Raw genomic sequence first — 23,792 nt, forward strand, 5'->3', positions numbered from 1 at the left:
AAGTCTCAAGTAAGTCTCAAGTCTTTATCCTCAAGTCTCAAGTCAAGTCTCAAGTAATGTCAGGCAAGTCAGAGTCGAGTCTCAAGTCACTGGTGTAAAAGTCCAAGTAAAGTCACAAGTCTGAAATTTTGAATTTCAAGTCCTTTCGAGTCTTTAAAAACCCCCCGAAAAAAAGCATGTTGCAGTTATATGCTAAATGTAAATATTAGACCATGTAATTTTTAAATCTGTGTTTTTCTCAACACATGACAAAATAGTGAACTTAGAAAATATACACAAATTGTGAAATTGCACCTCTTTAAAATGCAGCTCAATTAAACCTAGCTCCAAGAATAATTTTCACCGACAGTTCTGAGATAAGCTGCATGTTATTCTTGGATGCGGTTGTAGGACTGGCTTTAAAATCGCATGACAAAAATATCATACATAAATAAATGATATTTTTTTAAAAATATCATAAAAAAAAAAAACTGCATCACCAACGTAGCCTGGAAAACATTTGCTAGTTAGATGAAGTCAGCTATCTCATCGTAGCATATTTATATGCATATTTATAATTATACGCTTCTTGGAGTGAGTGCATACACTCATGAAGTTTAGTAACTTCCGGTCACTGCAACAAGCCCAGGTACAGTTTACCGACGGATGGGTGCAGGACCTTGAAATGCACCGTGTAGAAAGTAAAGACCATCGTACGTATCATAAGTTTACCAGTCTCACAAATCGTCGTCATAAATACACATTCGTTAACCGTTTATTAATAGGACCTTTGAGCTCAATGGTAATTAATTAGCAGTGGAAATAATTTCTGGTAGCATCACAGAAATGTAGCAGTGACAATAATATTGTATGCTGTAATCGTACTGGACAATTAGTGATACAAAACAACCGTTTTATCCTGTGAACAAAAGTATATGTTTTTGTCAATGTACCATAATAACAGAAGCGAAACGCAATATTGTGTCAGGACAATTCACTATTTATGCACAATAAACACAATAAATAAAGGAGCATAGCGCGACAATTTCTGTTCAGCGCCAGACTTGCTTGTAACCTATATCACCAATTATGTTAAGAAAAATGACGTATTAACTACAACAGCAGACTGACCTTTGTGGAAATGCTTGGAGCAGACTAACCTGTGAGCTGGAGTGTTCTGGGACGTTATATTTGGTCTTTGAATGGCTGCAATCCAGTCGCCTCTTTGTTACTTCGGAAACATGGCTTGAACAATTTCTCTTCAACGACGTAATCCGATAACAACCGATGTCTTTACCCGTCGGCTTCCCGTGGCTGTCATGCGACCGGCTATTGCAGTTAATAATACAACAGCTTCTTGACATTTTTGTGTTTCTTTTTATCGCTGTATAACTGATTTTAATTGAAAGCCTGCGTGCGCTAGTACCGCTTGCCACGAGTTCCCAGAATCCTTTGCGGTTCTACCCGTGAATGACGTCACATTTTCAATCTCTATATAATATGCATGTTAAATTTTATATTTGGGGTAAAATATAAAGTCTTTTCAAGTAAACCGGTTCAAGTCCAATTCAAGTCCCAAGTCATTGGTGTAAAAGTCCAAGTCAAGTCACAAGTCTTAGAACATTTTTTCAAGTCAAGTTTAAAGTCATAAAATTAATGACTCGAGTCTGACTCGAGTCCAAGTCATGTGACTCGAGTCCACACCTCTGCCGATTAGGCAACGAAGGCTGTCCCAATTCGTCGACTCCTTCAAATGCGGCTGACAAATGCGTCCTTCATTTCCCCGAATTTGAAGGATGGGTCAGGTGTGTCCTTCGTGACCCACCATATCCCAGAATTCATAGCGCGGCCCAGCCAATTTCAGTTTCCAACAATGGTGGCCGCTTCTAAGTTTTAAAATTACTCTTATCAATCTTTCTGGGTCACAAAATAAACTTTCAATATATTTTCAGGCGAGAAAATAGCTGTGTAAACTTCAAGTCTCTGCTTGGTTTATCAAGACATGGCATATTTGCAAAACTGCGCCAACATTTTCGGAGACATATGTTACCCACCCGCTCAATAGCTAGCCGGGGGTTCAATGGTCACTCGAGCCGGCGAGAGCAGCGGACACCCGGCTTCATTGTTTTCAGACCCCGCTGCTACTACTCAGGTTAAGCATGATACATAAGTCACTCTGATAACTTAAAAATGTAATTGTTTGGCTTTTTTCGGGGTTTTATTCGTTCCGGAGCAAATCGGTTTGGCTGAGATCAAAGTTATTAGATTATTAGATTAAATAAAACTGTATTAATCCATCGGGTGGGTTCCTCCGGGATTTTCACACAGCTGAATAAACATCAAACAGAAAACTGTTTAAACAGAAGTGTGAGATGGTCGAGAATTTACGGCAGTGTCCTGTTGTATTTTAGATGGCAAGGAGCAGACGGCTGAGTTTATGAAACTCCACCGACACAGCAGTGATGCAAATCTGAAGGCTAGACCATCCAATCTCAAAGCCTCGCACTTCCGGCCTTCTCGGTCTTCGAAGGACCCAGCCCGTAGATCGTAGATCGCGAAGGCTGGGTCCTCCGAAGGATGCAGCCTACGTTTTGGGACACAGCTAAAAGCTCCTCGGTTCACAGTAGCATCATTCAGCTAACATGCTAACAGCACATTTGAGTTACTCACCCCCTCCCTTTCTGTGCTGAATCGTAGCTGTCACTACCCGATCCGTACCGGAAACCCGATCGGTACCCCGCATGCGCGAAAGGTTTCTACTTCCGGTCGTAGCGTTTTACGATAGTTATGGGTCAGAGTATCTGTTAAGATGAATAACAAGTATATCTTAAAATGTTTGCAATAATGAAGCATTTCAGTACAATGTAGACAAAAACGAAAAATAAAAAGAAAGTTACGGATCAGGACTCTCCGATCCTTACTGCGCATGTGTAAAGTCTGACCGTACAAATCGGGTCTACCCGATCTGTACCGCGCATGTGCAGATGTTTTCTTCTTCTTCTGTTCGTTTAATGGCAGTTTACTCCCCAGTGTACGAGGATACCGCCACCTGCTGACTGAGCGAATAAACCCTATTATAAACTGAATTGTCGTCATTACAAACGTGTGTTAAATCTGATTTAGCGATAGTCGAGTGTGTTTATGCTTGTCTGTGAGGAGAGGATTGTTGGAATAGTGATGATGATGTGCGCTATCACTGTCAATTGTCAGTAAACACTTAATCTGGTTGATGAATCTACACGTGAGATATTACAAAGTCTGCATTATTAACTCTGTAATTAGGCGCCATTCTTCTTATTTTACAGCGCTGTTGCTCAATCGGGGGACGCTCTCTGTTGAGGAGAAAAGCATGAATTTCTTTGAGTACGGATTATCCATTGTTTAAATGTCCCGGGCAGTCGAAAAGGAGGCAGAGCTGTTGAGAAATGCTAGGAGCTAACTGGGCGCTAACCGTATCATTCAAATATATTGAATGTCGCAATGTTGGCAAAGAGAGGAAGTGACGTAAGATTTGCGCATGCGGGGTACTGATCGGGTTTCCGGTACGGATCGGGTAGTGACAGTAGCAACGAATCACTCAGGACTCACTCAGGACTCACTCATGCCCTCCCTCCTGGCTCACAGCTTCTTCTTCTTCTTGGTTGGCAACCAATGTTAAGGCGCATTACTGCCCCCTGGCTCAGTGGACATTTAAATATATATAAAAATATATATTTGATACATTTGAGGAAAATACAAATAAAATGAAATAAAAATAAATAAAATAAATGTGCACTTTAGAAATTTTTTTTGCTCTATAAAAATTGTTGTTTTTCTTTTTCAATCACTCATCTTAGCAGTAGGATATACATGAAAAGAGAAAAAAATTAAGTTTAAATGAAAATGTATTTTTTGCACTCTCTGGGCAACTGACTCAGTGATTCAAATGATTCAAAAAACACGATTCACTTTGGTGAGTGACTCATTGAAACTCAATTCAGTAAAAATAATCAAATTTACCATCACTATTCTAATGTGACAATGTTGTCTCTTGTTGTTGTCTCTGGCTCTCTTTCTCTCTCTTTCCCTCCGGCTCTGTTTCTGTGCTACTGCGAGTGCAACTACCGCCCCTCCCCCCTCTTCCCAGCGCAAAGCACAAGGCTCGCGTGCGGAGTGAAGCGGAAAAAAAGTGCAAGAGAGAGGTTAAGAGAAAGAAAAAAAACAACACGGCTCCGTCGTTCACTTTAAAGAGCCGTGTCTAAGAGCCATTTTGTTCGCGACCGACACATCACTAGTCACTACCCTGCTTTTGCACACCACTTTCTTATATGCGTTTTTCTTGTTAACACACAGAGCACACATTGCACACGCAAAGTCAGCTGATCTCATCCGATGCAGATTTGCTCCTTGATCAAGTGACATTTGTCCGGATTTTTGGCACGAGTGGCATCGGATCAGCACCGCAGGTGGATCGCCCGATTTTCATACCCAGCCCAGCTGATATTAACCAGAGTAATTTACTAAAATTATATGCACTCCTGTTATTAAGTCCAGTTCAGTCTGCTAATGCTGATACGAACGTTAATAGGTGTGTTGCCTAAGCCTAATAATTCAAATAACAGGCTTGAAATTTACCCGTTATTGTTTTTTCTCTGTATTGTAAATTCTGTCTAAGAAGAAATCTGAGGCTGCTGTTGTGAGAATGAACTACCAAAGCTTTTTCTGAATAAATCAATAAAGATCCATTTATGGAAAGCTGTGATGAAGGCAGTTTTTTCTTTAATTATATCCAACAATATAACATATTTGACCACTTTTAATTGATTTTTCTAACTTTTTAATTATTAATTATTATCTAATTTCTAGTAAGTGGCCCAGCCCAGGCCCTCCTATATTTTTATGTATGTGGCCCTCAGTGAAAAAAGTTTGGACACCCCTGATCTAAAGACATGAACACATTCAGGAAATCCCTTAAAGCATCATTAACAAGTTTGTGGAATATATTGTGCGAGTGAGTGGCATAACTAGGTACTAGGTACTTGAAGTGACCAAGGGGTGTGTTTTCCATTGGTCAGCTCTGCTTCTTATGACAAATTGCTTCTAATGCCACCAGATGGATAGCTGGTGTAACCAATGTTGCTGTCCGCATATGGAGCTGCCATGGGGGAGGCCATGACTGTCTCATCTGTGGAGGAAAGAGAAGAAACCTTAGTATCAATAAACTCAATAAAAGTGTTAAGTGATGAGAATGTGTTGAGCTCCAACTAGTATGCTAAAGAGCTCAGAGTCTTGGCTTACTTGAAGTAGGAAATTATTGAGATGCCTTGGGGAATGGCCAAAAGTGTGACTGGTTCAAGGTAGGTTGTAGAAGCCAAAGAAGAGTGGGCAGACAGAAGAGTTTGACAGAGGTCCGACGGAGCAAGAAGGCGTCGAGCAGGCAGGTGAGTATAAAAAGGATTCATGGGAGCCACCAGAAAGCGCGTAGGCAGGTGAGCATGGAAATACTCACCTCTCTACTTGCCAAAAGAATAAGAAGTTAGCACATGAGGGAAGAGCACAAATAGCCGACCTGTTTATCACACTAAGCTGATAATCTGATCACATCTGAATGGCAACGCTGTTCCTTTTGAACTGTGGCTGATGGATCGCAGGTGGTCTGCTCAGAAACCAGAAAGACTCTACTCCACAGTGGCAGAGTATCTCTGCTGCACATCTCAACAGTAAAGGAAAAAACATTTACAGACCAGTGGCTGATTATGAGACATGGGTATGTACACATCCGAGTCATTTTCTTGAGGTTGTTCACTCAGAACAGAAGCAGATAGCCTGGAGGATCTTTAAGTGAGAGGTATACCATTTTAGAGTTAACATCAATTTGAAATTACTGAGAGAGATGTTACACTTTATTGAATGGAATTCCTGACTGGGTAAACATTTCTGTAAAGACAGAAATGGAGCCCATAGTGATTTGTTAAAGGATATAAAAGCCTTACATTCTTTACAATAATTTCACCCCACACCACATATGTTTTCAGTTTTAGTATTTTCATGTATTTAGTATTTGATTTTCTTTGGCCATTTTATTATATTTTATATTTATATATTTATGGGAAAAATATATTATGCAATGTACTAATGGTTTAATGGTTAATGGTTTAATTATTTATATAGCACATTTAATTACAACAGGAGCGTTGACCAAAGTGCTGTACAAGAATACAACATACATAATAAAAAAAACTGTACAGCAATACAACATACCTAATAAAATAACAAATAACTCTCATGCTGTATTAAAAGCCAATAAATAAAAATGCGTTTTAAGATAAGATTAAAAAAGATTGACAGTGGGAGCCTGTCTGATGTATAGGGGTAAATTATTCCACAGCTTAGGCGCTACGACTGCAAATGCTCGATCACCTCTATGAACCAGCCTCAACCTTGATACAGCTAAAAGCAAAAGATCACTTGATCTAAGAGATCTAAAGGGGGTATAAGTCTGCAAGACGTCAGACAAATACACGGGAGGATGTCCATTCAGGGCTTTGTAGGTCAACAATAAATTTTTAAAGTTAATTCTGAAGCGGACAGGGAGCCAATGAAGAGAGGCGAGCACTGGGGAAATGTGTTCACATCCTTTAGTACGTGTCAGAAGACGAGCTGCAGCATTCTGGACCAACTGCAGCCTTGCCAGGCAGGTCTGACTACAGTATAAGGAGTTACAGTAGTCCAGCTGGGATATAATAAAAGCATGAATCGCCCGTTCTAAGTTTTTAAAAGATGAAAATGATCTCACCTTAGATAAAAGCCTCAGTTTGAAGAAGGACCGCTGTACGACTGAGCTAATTTTTTTTTCAAAGGTGAAATTGCTGTCAAATATAACCCCCAAATGTTTTGGCATGCGATTTGACAAAATTTGTGTGAGCTGTTACTCACATAACACTGAACTGTATTAGAAAGAAAATATGAACAGGGAACTGTTAACAAGTCCGAATCATAACGCGCAGTGTTGCCTGTAGTGTCTTTTGATTGATTGTCTGTTTTTTAACTCTGTGAAAAAGAAAAAGAAAGTATTGAAATAGGAAATAACCTTTATTTGGCACAAGTGTACTGAGTGCCTTCAAGGACACACTCAGTACACTTAGTGCCTGGAAGAATGCCCAGGTTGCAAAAAAAAGGTAATATATGCTCGTTAAAGTACACACACTCATAACTGTTCTTGTGAGAAGCCCATAGAAGGAAAAATGGTACTGTGTGACAGTTTTAAGGCAAAGGAGGGTGGAAGTGATAAAATGTAATAAAAAGCTCACTGGTACCTTCCCCCTTTGAGCACTTGCATGAAACCTTGTATTTGGTGCTTTTGCTCCCTTGCAAGAATTTTTATTCAGTTTACTTCTGAGATATATCTACATATGTATTCATATGTATTATTCTTGAAGGTTTTTGAAATACTATTTATAATAAATGAACATTGTAAAATAAAATGTATATTGTAATCAATAATCGCATAACGTGCATTGGGAGGAGGCCCCAGGGCAGACCCAGGACACGCTGGAGAGATTATATCTCTCGGCCTGGGAACGCCTTGGTGTTCCCCTGGATAAGCTGGAGGAGGTCCCAGGACACACTGGAAAGATTATATCTCTCGGCTGGCCTGGGAGCGCCTGGGTGTTCCCCCAGATAAGCTGGAGGAGGTGGCTGGGGAGAGGGAGGTCTGGGCCTCTCTGCTTAGGCTGCTGCCCCCGCGACCCAGCCTCGGATAAAGCGGATGAAGATGGATGGGTGCATTGATATTTTTACCACTAGCTTTTGGATTTTACTTTTTTTTTTTTTTTCCTGTTCACCCGTTTAATCAGTGACTGACAAGATAATAAATGGAAACAGGCAACTTTGTATTTTGCTGCCCTGATTCATGCTTATTACACAGAAATTTCCATACATGTTTCCTTTTAATAAGCCAGAACATTGAACACTATATTTAATCTATTATTATTTTTAAGAAAAGTTGAATGCTGGAAACCCAAGTTAGGATTATATAAAGAATTATCAAATGGTAAAACTATGATATTATGCTAAAACATCAGCCAAAATTAACTTACTATTGAATAATGAGATTATTACCAGCTCCCTATTACCAACTCCTTTTTCTGGTAACTGAGTAGTAGTAGTAACTTGGAAATTTCCAAATTATTACCTTATTATTGCCCCCTTGGTATTCCACTACTACCATATTATTACTGAGCTGTAATAGAGTGCTATCCAATCATCTGAAAACAAAAAAAAATCCCAAAAGATGGGTACACATTTCAAAATAATAATGTAAATCTACTTTTAATATCACAAATTGCAAGCAATCACAAACAAGGCCCAGAAGAACTCTACCTCCATCCTTTCTTTTTTAGGATACTTCCCAAGACAGCTTCAGCTCTTGGAAAAGAATTAATGAAAGAGAGAGAGAGAGATTTTTTAAAATGTGGCTATTAAAAAAAACTCAATTAAATTAATAAATGTTATACACCAAAAAGTTATTCTTTTGCCCTATGACATCCAGCTAGGCTCCAGTCCCCCTGTGACCTTGAATTAATCCTAACCCTTAAGGAAATGAATGAACTGATGGATCAGTAGTTCAAACCTACAGTTACTGTCTTGCAAAGTTAGTTGTTCTGTCTCATATCTCTAAAATAACTAGGCAGCATCCAATGCAATACAACTACTTGGATGCATGTATGTAACTTTGCATAAACAAAACATTTGTCCAGTCACTTTTTATTCAAACAAATTGAAATATAGTAATACTTACTTTCCAGAGTTATAGACTTCAGCTGTGTCAAACAAGTTGATTCCATTCTCGTATGCTATTGTCATGAGTTCTTCTGCCACCTTCAGAAGAGAAACATAATAACTATAAAGATAAGCAGCTGCTGCACAATTATATTTAGGAACATTTTTACCTTAGTCAACGTTTGATAAATATTAGCTTACACTACATAATCCCTTGCTTAAAAATGATGACTTACATTATTTGAAAGAAAAAATAATAATAAACGAAAATGTATTAGATTACTACCACCATATTTTGCAAGTTTGCAACTGTAGCAAACCTATTAGTGCCTTTTTCAGAAGATTGAAGAACAATCTGAAAACAGATTGTAAAGTTAACTCATTTAAAAATCAGTTCAGCTTTGGTGTGTCTATTGTAATTTCTGTACTATTTATCAGCCTTATTGTGAGGTATTAGTATCTCTCTTGGTTCCTAGTACACCCTCTCTATGAAAAACAAAAGAACCTCAAGTACCTCCTAAAACAGTTTTTCGGATGCTTCAGAAAAAGCTTCTCTCTGTGCTATGTTTACTAGGCTCCTGCTAACCACAAGTTTATCCTCCAAAGAATTATTCCTCAGCCAACTCCTACTTTGGATTCGGGAGACAGACACTGAATTGGGTGACCCTGAATCCTCCCTTAGTTATGCTGCAGTAGGCCTAGGCTGCTGCGGGGTTACCAGGATGGACTGAGCATTTCTTCGTTATTTACCAACTGTTAATTTGAATTTAATCATTAGCTATTATTAATCTGTGTCTCTCTTCCACAGTGTATCTTTTCTCTTGTCTCCTCAGATTGTTAGGATTTTTCTCTGTATTATTTCAAATCAAATCAAATCAAATCACTTTTATTGTCACATCACATGTGCAGGTACATTGGTACAGTACATGTGAGTAAAATTCTTGTGTGCGAGCTTCACAAGCAACAGAGTTGTGCAAAATACAATAACGTAAACAAGCAAAATACAAGAATGGCTAAATCTGAAACTAATAAATATATGTACAATATATAATAGTATATGCATTTCTGGATGTGTATACTAAATTTTTTTCTACGTGTGTGTGTGTGTGTATACACATATTTTACAAATTAAATAGAGTAAACAATAAAATAAAATATATAAAAATATTAGGGGTGCAACGATACACAAAATTCACGGTTCGGTTCGGTTCGGTTCGATACTTTGGTGTCACGGTTCGATATTTTTTCGATACAAAAAAAATGTTCATGCCTTTTTAATTTGTCATTTATTAAAATTATAAATATATATTTTAACTCAAAAGTACAGTTTTTAAATTTAACGCTAACCCTTGTGCGTGTTTTTTATTTTGACAGCGAATGCGCACCTGCGGACCACTTATGTGCAGCCCTGGTTATTTAGCTCATCATATTGCAGCCACAGAAATTATTTTGTCCATGAAACCATAAAGCTGCACTTTCTTTTTGCCTTATAGTCTGATTTGTCATAACTTCTCCGTTTTGTGGTAAGCTTTTCTTTGGCTGTCACTTCTTCACCCTGACCCGTCTTATTTGGCTCAGCAGAACTAAAATATATATCCTGCTGCTTTTACACACGCACTCACATAAGCTCAGCGATTCTCTGCGCGATCAACCTCTCACATGTTTAAGCTGCGGGAGATTTCACTTGTCATGTTTGCATAGTAAGCTAAAGATTAATAAGACGATGTCAGAGGAATTGGTGCACAAATTATCATCACTCACAGATCAGTGCTGTCGCTCTCTATACACAGTTCGCGGGATTGCAAAGTGAAAGCAAAAAACAAGCGCAAATTCAAACGCGATTTCAATATGTCACATATTGACAGTGGCTCACCGATGCCAATGACATAATAACCCAGCTACATTTCCGAAAGAATGCAAAAGCATTGACATATATTTTTCCTTCCTACAATAGCCCGACGGGCAGGGCAGAGATAGATTTTGGTACCCCGACTGGAAAAATCGCTAGCCCCGGGACGTCGGGCTAGCGATATTGCGAGCCCTGTATCTGATTGAGGAATCACTCATCTTTGGAAAAGAGAGTTTATTACAGAGAAATGTCTCTTTCCAAAATAAAAGTTATACTATCCACTTCTTCTGGGCTATATTCTCAGCAGCATAAAGAGAATCATGTGCTAACGGCTGTCTAAATGACTCGGCTAAAGTTAGTAGCATGCTTGCTTTTTTTTGTCTGCTTCCACTTGTCTTTGCACTAGGATGATGTCGGCGTAAATGTGCAGTCATATTCGTTGTGTTCCCACTAGTGCTTTCAGGTTAATCTCGTTGAAATGACCTTAACGCCACAACACGGCAAATCTCCGTTAACGAGCTACCGCCGATCGCCCCGTGCATGGGGCTAGACGGCCAACACGTTAACGAGCTAACTGCGCTAACACACTAGTTCCCACCCATGTAATTGAGCATTGCATGGCACATCCAACATACTGTTTTACTTTAGTCCATGACTCGCTTACCTTCAGGGTCATACGTCACATGAAAACCAAAATAATTCCAAACGCCAGATCTGAATGAGAGTGGGGGAGGTGCCCTGCGCTCTTCCTTCTGACTATGCTGTCTGTGTTGAGCACTCAGTGAATCTGCGTTCGACTACTCCGCCTAGGCTGCACTGTCGAGCCTAGGCGGAGTAGTCGAACGCAGATTCACTGAGCGCTCAACACAGACAGCATCGTCAGAAGGAAAGTTGATAAAATAAATTACAAATTTTGTATTGTTCGATACATATGCATACCGAACCGAAAGCACTGTATCGAACGGTTCAATATCGATACGAATATCGTTGCACCCCTAAAAAATATACAGAGTTGAGACATGTGCAAAACAGTGGCATTACTGTACAGTATGGAGTGCATAATGTTGAAGTTCTAGTAGTGAAGGTGAGGTGTCTATGACGTGTTCAGCAGTCTGATGGCCTGGTGGAAGAAGCTGTCTCTCAGTCTGCTGGTTCGGGACCGGATGCTGCAGAACCTCCTTCCTGAGGGAAGTAGTCTGAACAGTTTATGGCTGGGGTGACTGGAGTCCTTGATGATCCTCCCCACTTTCCTCAGGCAGCGCTTCCTGTAGATGTCTTGGAGGGAGGGAAGCTCACCTCCAATTATCCGTTCGGAGCACCGCACTACTCGCTGGAGAGCTTTGCAGTTGTAGGCGGTGCTGTTGCCATACCAGGTGGTGATGCATCCAGTGAGGATGCTCTCAATGGCACAGTGATAGAAGGTCCTGAGGATGCGGGGATTCATGCCAAATCTTTTCAGTCTCCTGAGAAAGAAGAGGCGCTGTTGCGCCTTCTTCACTGTTTTGTTTATGTGTACTGTCAGTGCGCCCCAGGGTGGCTGTGGCTACAATGTAGCTTGCCATCACCAGTGTGTGAATGTGTGTGTGAATGGGTGGATGACTGGATATGTAAAGCGCTTTGGGGTCCTTAGGGACTAGTAAAGCGCTATATAAATACAGGCCATTTACTGACCACGTAAGATCCTCAGCCAGATGTACCCCAAGGAACCGGAAGCTGCTCACTCTCTCCACAGCAGCGCTGTTGATGGTGATGGGGGTGTGTACTTCTCTGCACCTCCGGAAGTCCACTATCAACTCCTTTGTCTTTGCGACGTTGAGTGTGAGATGGTTGTCTTGACACCAGTGGGTCAGGGCGCTGACCTCCTCCCTGTAGGCCGTCTCATCACCGTTGGTGATAAGACCCACCACTGTAGTGTCGTCCGCAAACTTCACAATATTTTAGGGTCTTGCAGTGACTGCTGTTCTGATTTGGCACTGTATAAATTAGGTTTATGCATAGGTTCAATAAGGACACCTATGCATTCATCTGCCTGCTTTCCTGGGTTTTTGATGCTAATTTATTCTTTGCTTCACCATCACTTTCCTGAGTATTAATTTTTCTATGTCAATAAATCATGTTCAGTTCTTCCAAATATTATCTCCAAATTTAATCACTGAACTGAATCTCCAGTGGCGCTACTTTCTTACTTTCTCCAGTACACTTACTTTTGCTTGTGACACTTGTAAACATTATTCCCCTGTGTATGTCACGAAAGAGGGCATGGGCAGGATTTTTGGTTGAGGTGCCATGTTTCTGGGCCAAACAAAGCGCTAGTGAAAGAGGAGCCAAAGGACATGGATAACACCAGCTATGGTTCGTACTTGCTGTGCGGTCGGTTGTAATGTTAGACCGCACAACACCGGCAAGGGAATAAGCTTGAAAAAGGTTTATCTTTTCATTCTTTCCCCACCTGGAAGCAATATGAGGCCGCTCATGTATCGGATGTTACCAAAAGAAGGCGTCTAGTCTGGATAGCAGCTGTGAGACGAGCTGATATCCAGTTCTCTTCCATCTCCAAATATCTGTTGGTGTGCTCCAGAAATTTTCATTCCGGTAAGCTCTACATATGTTCATATCACTCTTTATCCGGTCTTTAAGTCTGACGTCACTAGCCGTGTTTGGGCTCAAATTCCGCTGCAGGTCCAAAAATCTAACGATCACTGTGGCATCACTGAGAGTTGAAAAACGATCTAAAGTCTTTCATTTGTAATAAAATGATCAGCGTTCTGCTCTACCAGGTGTAACAATTGAGTTTATCATCCAGGCATCCATGAAAACTAAACAGAATTCATGACATTTAACGGAGTTAGAAATTAGCAGGAAGTTTTGGAAACAAATTCAAACGTACACCTCTGCTCTCACTTCCAACATAAATGAAGACAGAAAACTAAACAGCAGTGACGTTTGTAGGGTTACTGAAGTTTGGCTAGCTGGTATATAATGATGTGCTACGTGACCGCTAGCAACACAGCTGTGTGAGCATAATATAAACATGCTAACTTTTTTCCACTTGATGAAAGTTAAAGTGAGGATTCTCGGTGGTCAGGAACAAATGTAATCTTATGGCAGAATGCTGTAAACCAGCGGTCCCCAACCTTTTTTGCGCCACGGACCGGTTTATGCTCGACAATATTTTCACGGACCGGCCTTTAAGGTGTCGCGGATAAATACAACAAAATAAAACTAGTACCGGTACCGAAAAAAAGAAAATTTATTCATAACACATGTGAAAAGACCAAGGAAAACAGAGTAAACGATAAAAACGATAACAAAATAACGCTGAAAACCAATAAAAACCCTGAAAACTATACATTTCACACCTGAGCCTCAACTCTCGCGGCCCGGTACCAAATGATTCACGGACCGGTACTGGTCCGAGGCCCAGGGGTTGGGGACCGCTGCTGTAAACCGACCAAACTTCAGCCAGGAGAACAACTGAGATAATTCATCCACAAGGATGAATAGGTTAGTCAATCATATACTGCTGCATGGGCTGGGCTGTAGCTACATCGTAAGGTTTTCAAAACTGAGCTTTAAAATGATAAGATAAGATAAGATAAGATAGAACTTTATTAATCCCTCGGGTGGGTTCCTCTGGGAAATTCGACTTCCAAAAAAAGCACAGCAACGACCGAAGTTACAGTTACAGAACTGTTATATATATATATATATATACACACACACACACACACACACACACATATATAAATAATGATTAGCGGTAATAAAAGCCAAGGGAGGCCAACAGTGATCACTGACTGTTTTTAGGAGCTTTTTTAGATTAAATAGAATAAAATACAAAACATTAAACATGTTAACAACACAAAAGCCATATTAAATGCAGACTACTTTAGGCCCAGAAGCAGGATTCCTCACGCCACCACTTAAAGACCGGATAGCCTATTAGTTTTATTTTCGATGCACTCTGAGGTCATAGCAAATTAGAACAAACATCCTAATGAGTAATTTTGCAGAACTATGTTCTATTTATAGAGTTGCTAATTATTGGCATTATTGCAAGAAAACCAGCCTATGAAATGGATAAAACACATCGTGACTGGGTTCCAGCACTACACAAGGGGCACTCCGAAATCTCTGCTTCAAACATACCACCATGCCAATCAGATTACTTATTTCATGTGAGGGTGAAGAGGTGACCCTTCTGGATAAGATGGTGAAGGTTTGCTGGGTTTTGGTGAACAGTGTGGTAGTAAAACAAGGGAAAAATTAAACTTGCTCTTGTTAAATATTCTTAAGTCTTGTGCTGTATAAATAGCGGTAATTTTTCAAAAGATACAGTAAATTAATTAGTGTTAGTAGTGGGTGATATGTATATGCTGTCATGATTTTGTGTAAACATTTTGTCATTTGTAAACTATAAATGACATGGATTCTACATTGTAACTGATGTGATGTTCTATAAAGTGGTTTTAATAAAAATAAAAAAGGCAAAAATTAGTTTGTTTTTTTATTCAACTTTTGAACAGTGGTACTCAGTCAGTACATATTCAGTAAAGGCAAATTATTTACATGGCAGTGCACTTCAGCCATAAATCTAGACCCCTAGATAAAACATTATGGGTCATTCCCACAACCCACAGCTTTACTGTGTTCCAGCAAAGTATCCAATAGCAATGACAACTCCTCCACAGTAGCAGGTGGGATTTTTCTTTTTTGAGGACGGCTCCTTTTACCTTTCAATATGGATGATCTGTTTATGTTTTGATCGAGAGCCGTTTTTTGGGCAGCAGAAGAGAAGAAGTCTATCTTATGGCCAACCTCTGGCTGTATCTTGTAGTGATGTGTTGGTCGCGAACGAAACGGCTCTTAGAGCCGGGTCTTTGACGTGAACGACGCGAGCCGGCTCCTAATCGCCAGCCGTGTTTTTTCTTTTTTTTCCTTCTCTCACCCTCTCTCCCGCACTTTTTTCCGTTTCACTCCGCATGCGAGCCTTGTGCATTGTGCTGGGAAGAGAGAGGAGTGGCGGTAGTTACACTCGCAGTAGCACAGGAACAGAGCAGGAGGGAGAGAGAGAAAGAGAGCCAGGGACAACAATGTCGTAATCATCCACAACTATTTTCAGTTGCAGATGATAAAGGATTTAGAAAGTTTATTCATGCATATGGCAGAGAATGTGCATCTTCTTTTTGTTTTCATATTTTAATTTATATTTAATTGTGTTGTGGTTTTTTTAACTCCGCCATTGCCTGGTCCCAAGTCCAGGATGAGAAAGGAGGTGGGTTGGGCGTGGGGCTAGTAACCCCACATTTTAAAAATAAGCCATGCTACAGAAACTGCAACAACAACAAATACATCCCAACAACTGCCTGGACGGGAAGACTCCTCTTCAGTGGGGCTCATGACGCATGCCGGTGAAAGCCTTCGGGAAGCCAGCTCGCCGACAAGTCTTCTTACGGCCAAGACCAGGATAGGGACCTGGAACATCAGAACCCTGTATGAAAGTGGCAAGTCAGCACAGGTGGCCAGTGAGATGAGAAGATACAGCATCAAGGTTCTCGGACTATGTGAGACCCGATGGAATGGAAGCGGCCAGACCAGACTGTCTTCAGGGGAAACCATAATCTACTCCGGGCACGAGAACGCGGACCACAATCACACCCAAGGAGTTGTGCTACTGTTGGCACCAGAGGCTACGAGGGTGCTGATGGCATGGGAACCCATCTCACCAAGACTTATGATAGCCAGGTTCAACTCCAAGGGCAGGAAGGATCATCATCATTCAATGCTATTCACCCACTAACGCAGCACAAGCAGAAGAAAAAGAAGATTTTTACAGTTCCTTGCAATCCCTTTTTGACCGGACTCCACGAAGAGACATAAAGATTGTCATGGGCGAATTGAATGCGAAGGTGGGAGGCGACAACATAGACAGAGAACTCATCATGGGCAGACAAGGCATAGGCACCTGCAACGAGAACGGAGAGCTGTTAACAGACTTCTGTTGCTTCAATGACCTAGTCATAGGTGGCACCATCTACCCACACAGGAAGATCCATAAGACCACTTGGACTTCACCAGATGGGAATACTGACAACCAGATCGACCACTACACCATCGACGGCAAGTGGAGACGAAGTATGCTGGACGTCAGAGTAAGGCGTGGCGCAGATGCAGCCTCACACCATCAGCTGCTAGTGGCAACACTGAAGACCAAGCTGAGATCCATCTGTGACTCTTCTGGAAGACCACACCATAAGTTCAACATACAGTTTTTGAAAGACGTCAAGAAAGCAAAAGAGTTCAACTGGGAAGTCAGGAACAGTTTCGAGGCGTTGGGGGACAAAGAGACAATAGAGAACCACACCTGATTGTCATGGACTGGATCATGAGAAGAACCCACAGAGGGCAGCAACACCGGTATCCAGTGGACCCTCACCAAACAGCTGGAGGACCTGGATTTTGCAGACAACATCAATCTTCTGTCCCATAAGCAGCAACATGCACAGTACAAGCTTACCCGGCTCGCTGAAGAGGCAGAAAAGATCTTCAGGATCAATGTCAGAAAAACGATGGTGATGCGGTTGAACAACCGACAAGAATATCCACTGCAACTACAGGGAGAAGGCTTGGTGGAAACCAACCGCTTTGTCTACCTAGGAAGCATAGTCAACAGCGACGCAGATGAAGACGTTAGGAGCCGGAACAACAAAGCAAGGCTTGCATTCAACACCCTGCGACCCATCCGGAACTCCAAAGCCTTATCTCAGCACAGCAAGATCTGCATCTTCAACAGCAATGTGAAAGCAGTCCTTCTGTTTGGGTCCGAGACGTGGCGGGTGACCAAGACCCCTACCAGCATTTTCATCAACAAGTGCTTGCGACTCATCCTCAACATCAGATGGCCTGAGAACACAAAACACAGGTCTGTGTTTGAGATCTTCTCAAACACAGACCTGTGGAAGAGAACCAGCCAGTCGGTCAAGACATCAAGAAGAGAAAATGGGGCTGGTTGGCCACACACTTCGAAAACCACTCGACAGCATTGCAAGGCAAGCACTGGACTGGAACCCACAAGGGAAAAGGAAAGTGGGGAGACCCAAACAGACGTGGAGAAGATTTGTCGAGAGCAAAGTGAAGGTCGTCGGAGTGACATGGACCCAGCTAAAGAGAGCAGCCCAGAACAGAGTCCGTTGGCGTGGTGTTGTTGCGGACCTATGCTCCCCCAGGGGTCAACAGGAAAATTGATTGTGTTGTGGTTTGCAGTGTTTTGTGTTGTTTCACTTTAAATTTGTTTAAAAGGAAAGAGCTGAAAATTTAAATAGTTAAAAGTTGAAATGTGAATAGTTGGTTTTTGTATTATATGATTTATTTATTACATTTTATGTGGAGTGAATAGTATAGTATATTTACGGTGGCTCCTAGAGACAAAGCACTTACAAACTTCAAAACACGTACGAACTCTGAAGCACGTACAAACCCTGAAGCACATACAAATTCCAAAACACGTAAAAAGTCCATAGCACGTACAAACGCCAAAGCACGTACAAACTCCAAAACACGTAAAAACTCAGAAACACGAAAAAACTCAGAAGTACATAAAAACTCAGAAGAACGTAAAAACTCCAAAAAACGTACAAAAGACAAAAGAAGTGCTCCAGAATGCTACACGCAGTGTTGAGCTTTTGTTACTTAGTGGCTACACAAGCCAGCAAGTACCAACGACTGGATTTGGTGTGTGGTAGTAACAGGTAAATTAACATTTTTTTTAAATTATTTGATGATATACATGTAATACACATATGCTTTCAATTGTGTAATTTAAGTGATCTAGGTAGCTCTGTTTTGGAAGTTCAGTTAACGCTAGAAATGTGTTTTAGAGTTTGTACGTGCTTTGGAATTTTTACGTGCTTTTTGGAGTTTGTACGTGTTTTGTCTCTAGGGGCCACCGCATAAATTTATATATAAACATATATAAATAAAACTACTTTTTTTACATTAGTAATTCTTTTTGTGCATAATTTTATATTATTGTTAATAATAAATTAATTAAAGCAACAAAACAACCTGAAGAGCCGGTTCAAAGCCGAAAGAGCCGGCTCTTTTTAGTGAGCCGAGCTGAAAGAGCTGGTTCTCTAAAAAGAGACGGAAAACCTATCACTAGTATCTTGGTCATGTTACCAGGCAAAACCTTTAACCATTGAGAATAACTAAATCCTTCAGGACAATGTCACATCAGTGCACTGAACTCACTATGGCTACGTTCACACTGCATGTCTTAATGCTCAATTCTGATTTTTGATCAAATCCAATTTTTTTTCTGCTTGTTCACACTACAAATAAAATGTGACAGAAAACGCGCTCCTGTGTGAACCCTCAAACCGGCCTGCGCACAAGCAGACGTCACACACAACACGCTCTGTTCAGACCCAGACCAAACAGTATTGTTTGACTGATGGACCTTAATATAAAGACTTGCTTTGGACTTTACGTCCCCCAGTTTTGCTTTAAGTTATTTTGTTATTTACATATTGCCTAATAATTAACCTTATTGCCCTGTTAGAGAGTCGAGCGGGGGTTCAAAGGATAGTTGCAGATTTCTGTCAGAATCTGCAGATTATACAGTATAAATAAAACGTTCACGTTGCCTTCCCAACAATTTCACTAACATCTACACGGGATGGACCGGAAGAGTTTGCGATGTCTTCTCGGGCACTTCTCCGGTGCTGATAATTGGCGTCTGTTTTGTGTCAGTGACGTAAAAGACGGATTTAATGTGACATGACCATTCAAACAGCAGTCGCTTTCTAAAACATCAGATATGTATCGGATTCAGTACCACATACGAAAGTGACCCAGATCGGATTTGTGCTGTCAGGAGAAAATTGTATATAGTGTGATCAGCTTCATGAAATGTGTTCTTTTATTGATCATTAAGCAAATGTCTACGTGACTTTTGACATGAACTCTTGTGTGATAAACAACTAACAGCTTCCTCTTTCTGTAAGAACATGCAGACTTAGAAAAGGGGAGCTTCAGCTCTGAGTTCTTAGAATAACTCTGTTATCTTTGTGCACACCGACACAAGCTTGTATAAATAAAGAACGCAGACGGTGATACAGCGCGAGTCCGTGAGTGCCTCTTGCAAGGAAGAGTGCTCTGTGACCATCCTCGCGAGTAAAAGACAACTGCAGTATTTGTGTTTTCTAACTCAGGTGTCTCAGCTGAAGAACTGCGGGGTGATTTCTAGAAATCCCGCCATGTGCTTTTCACACTGTCATACCATGATTGGATATGGGTCGCATAGGGTCAAAAAAGTCGGATTTGATGCGCTTTCGTGTGCAGTGTGAACGTAGCAGAGCCTCCACATGTTCTCACTGTAATTTGTCCCTCATGAATGAATTTATGCCTGCACCAATTTGAATGTTCGGGGGAAAAACGCATTTTACTCGCAGTACTCGAGCTGACTTACCTTTGTTTGAATGACGACGTACTCACAAATCTTCTACCCAATCTTTGGTGAATTGGATGTGTCCCTCCAGAGATTTATAATTGCAAAACTGGTTCACCTTTTACGCGCTGACTCCACAGACAAGGTACGAAAATATATCAGGCTACATCAATAGTGGAAGGTCTTCAGGGTTTCTATTCCACTGCTTTATTTCATGTGGATCCACATTTCCAATTCAATTCAATTCAATTTTATTTACATAGCGCCAAATCACAACATAAGTCGCCTCAAGGCGCTTCATAGATACAGAGAAAAACCCAACAATCATATGACCCCCTATGAGCAAGCACTTTGGCAACAGTGGGAAGGAAAAACTCCCTTTTAACAGGAAGAAACCTCCGGCAGAACCAGGCTCAGGGAGGGGCGGCCATCTGCTGCGACCGGTTGGGGTGAGAGAAGGAAGACAGGATAAAAGACATGCTGTGGAAGAGAGACAGAGGTTAATAACAGATATGATTCAATGCAGAGAGGTCTGTTAATACATAGTGAGCGAGAATGCACGCTATTTTCTGCAAGTACCATCTCTTTGCATCCAGACGCAATCTGTCTCTGTACCGTCCTTTTTCTTTTAAACTGCTTTTAAGCATGTTTCTCGCAACCGTCCTTCCAACACAGTGTGTTTGTTTTGATTCGTGGCCCCTATATATGGCGCCGTGCTCCCACAATACATTACGTCAACTCCAAAGCCCTATCGTTGAGTCACTTCCGGTATTTCAGACAATCCCTTTCCGTCAAGAGCCACTTGTTAATTTGTTGCGGACTTGTTAATTTGTTGTGGACTTGTTAAAGTGTTTTCTGAAATGTTACTTTTTTGTCAATTTTTTTATTTGTTTTTTTTTTTATGTAAAAGTGTTTTCGGAAATTTTATTTTGTTGTTGATGTTGTACATGTCATTTGCACCTCCCAGCAACCGTAGAAATTTAACCAGAGTGAGAAAACACATATACATAGCCACAATTTGATTCCAGCCAGTTGATATTTCACATTTGCACTGCAAATCTTGACCTAAATTACAAGTCAGTTTTTCTGACAGTTACTTTAACTTTAAATAAGAAAACACCCGATGCCACTACAGACACAAGTCGTAACTATGGCTAAATGCAAAGGTTTTGACCCAGCATATATAACTTGCTGAAGCTGACTAGGTGGTAATATGAGCGTTTTATATTAAGTGCTGCTAGTTTTGTCCAAGCATACACCTGACTGTAGCCAAAGTAAGATATTTAAGATATTTTTCATACTTTCCTCAGCCTTTCTGACTTGCAGTCATGCACTTTTTGTACATATACTCTGCTCAGAACAAGTACAGGAATAATTAGAAAACATTTCAGATTGCAATGAGAAAACAATCATGCTGAATATCCCAGCTGTCTATTTTCGTTTCAAATTATGAAAATGATTCATTAAACGTTTGTCGTTGTTACAGTAAAATATATACGTTTTTTCTACTTTGGATTTTTAAGCAAGCACTTGATGACAATGAGAAGGAAAAACTCCCTTTTAACAGAAAAGAGCAAGTCTCTGGTAAGGGCAGGCATTTGACTCAACCAGCTGGGGGTAACGAAGAGTGATAGAATAAAAGAATAAGCACCACAGTCATATTAACTGTCAGAATTCTTGGACGAGGATGAGGAGTAGTGATAATCTTGTACTCGAAATTAATAATCAACCATAGAACCAGACAGAGTTTTAGCTCATTTCAAAGCCTGACTCTTAGCCTTGTCCACCTTAATTGGAAAACTAAAAAAAACAATTTTATTTGTCATTATTGTCTCACAATCTCTGATAGAAATATTGTTTTGGTTTTGTTAGCTTTTATTTTAAAGTCCACTAACCAGTCTCGCTTTTGAGCTCAACTTCCTGAAGGCCAGATTCATGGAGTGTTTGCATGTCCATAGGCTAATTATGTTCATCTGAAGGGAATTCCCTAATTGTCCACCTTCAGTGGGGTAAACCATTGAGGGTTTGAGAGCTGAGGGTGGGAGAGGACTGAATGTTTACTTTGATTTTATTTAGTTTGTTTGTATATTATTTAATTGCCATTAGTTTTGTAGTCAGATTTATGTGTAGTGTATTAAAATGACAGCAGTATTTCACTGTATATGCTTATTTGTAGGTGGAGTGTTGAGGCGGATCTCTTAATTTTGTTGGTGGCATGGTCTGTGTCTATTTAAGGAAGATTTAAGCTTGATAAGGGGATTTGACAAGGTTGACATAAGCTGTGGCTAACGTTAAGATGTACCACTGGTGAGATTGTTGAACCTTTTTCTACTTAAAAGAATTATATTCAGAGCCCTGAAAAACTGCTGAAGTCTGTTGATGCCTTTTTTCCATCATCTGTTCCCTTTCATGACCACCAGTATTCCATCCTGTCTGAGGGTTTATTAACAACGGACCTCTACAACATCTAACAATTCATCATTGATTGAAGAAAATAAGAAAAACGCTTGGTTTATTTACAGCACTGTAGCCAAGCTGTCAAAGAGTCAGAGCCTGGTTAGCCAAGCATTCTTTTAAACTTTTCTAGTAATGACTTCATGATTTTTTTAAATGAAATTTTAACCAGAAGAAAAAAGAAAATTATTCATAACTAACAAAAGTTGATTCTGTTCATCTGGACGTAGCGTTCTCAGTGGGAGAAACATTTTGTCACTCATCCAAGTGACTTCTTCAGTCTCAGCTGACTGCAGGTTTCCCCAGTCTTACAAAGAGTACATTTGCATAATGACTGAAACCAGCCCACTGAAGGAACAATGGGCTGGGAGGTCACCTTCATCAAAATTATGCAAATTCTCATGACCATTGATCAACAACCACTGATCAAGGCCCACTGATCAATGGCTATGAGTACCACTCACAGAGAGTTGGGGAATGGTTGCAATCACAGCATTGTAAAATGGGGAAGGATTTACCCTTAGTCCTCCTCGATTCAGAGATGGTCGTTCCCTTTTCATGTAAATGGCCTCCTTGACTCCGCGTTCAAACCAGCGTTCCTCCCTGTCCAGGATGTGTATGTCCTCATCAGAGTGTCCACTGGCCTGTATATGTAAATTCACTATCTTGGCCCATGTCCTCATTTTAGGTTTGACAGCGTTTTAGTAGGTAAAGGAGAATGCTTGGAAATGAATTGAGCTTCGATAGGGGGAAGGCCTCGAAGGGGACTGGCAACAGCTACCAGGCCTTGCAGATCCCCATGTAATAAATAGGAGTGAAGAACTTAAAGAATTGAGAACAAGGAGGGAAGGAGGGTGGGGCACATAAACAAGAATGAGCAGCTTGCAGAACTGGGGGAACCTACATAGATAACAACAGGAAGGAGCGTGTTTGGAGGCGTAGTCCCGCTCCTGAAATTCCGATATGTAATCTCCAATTCACTAGCTGGGCCCACGTCCTCATTTTAGGTTTGACAGCGTTTTAGTAGGTAAAGGTGAATGCCTGGACATGAATTGAGCTGCGGTTTGGGGAAGGCCTCGAAGGGGACTGGCGACGGTTCCCGGGCATGGCAGATCCCCTAAGAAGGCATCCCCTAAAAGCAGTAATAACAGTGCAATACGAAGATCGAAGATGTCAGCGGAATAATTTGATTTTTGATTCGACATATTTATACAGCACCAAGCCACAGTGACAGACGCCTCAAGACCCTACAATGATGTCTTGAGGAAACAATCATATGACCCCCTATGAGTAAGCACTTTG

At 40.8% G+C, this 23,792-nt stretch overlaps 1 protein-coding gene across 1 annotated transcript in view; it reads right to left on the reverse strand.

Annotated features, from left to right (window-relative positions):
- Positions 1-23,792, reverse strand: part of LOC146645192 (voltage-gated potassium channel subunit beta-2-like) — a 256,340-nt gene that overhangs the window by 176,270 nt on the left and 56,278 nt on the right. Inside the window, exons 5-6 of the mRNA XM_085394518.1 lie at positions 8,759-8,838; positions 8,341-8,385 (exon numbers count right to left, since the gene is read on the reverse strand). Of these exons, the coding sequence (XP_085250644.1) occupies positions 8,341-8,385; positions 8,759-8,838 (125 nt within the window). The remainder of the gene's footprint in view (positions 1-8,340; positions 8,386-8,758; positions 8,839-23,792) is intronic.

Source organism: Rhamphochromis longiceps, linkage group LG20 (genome assembly GCF_057381845.1).
Source record: "Rhamphochromis longiceps isolate RC_006_pf linkage group LG20, R_longiceps_female_GT1.1, whole genome shotgun sequence".
In the NCBI taxonomy this organism is placed as follows: Eukaryota; Metazoa; Chordata; class Actinopteri; order Cichliformes; family Cichlidae; genus Rhamphochromis; species Rhamphochromis longiceps.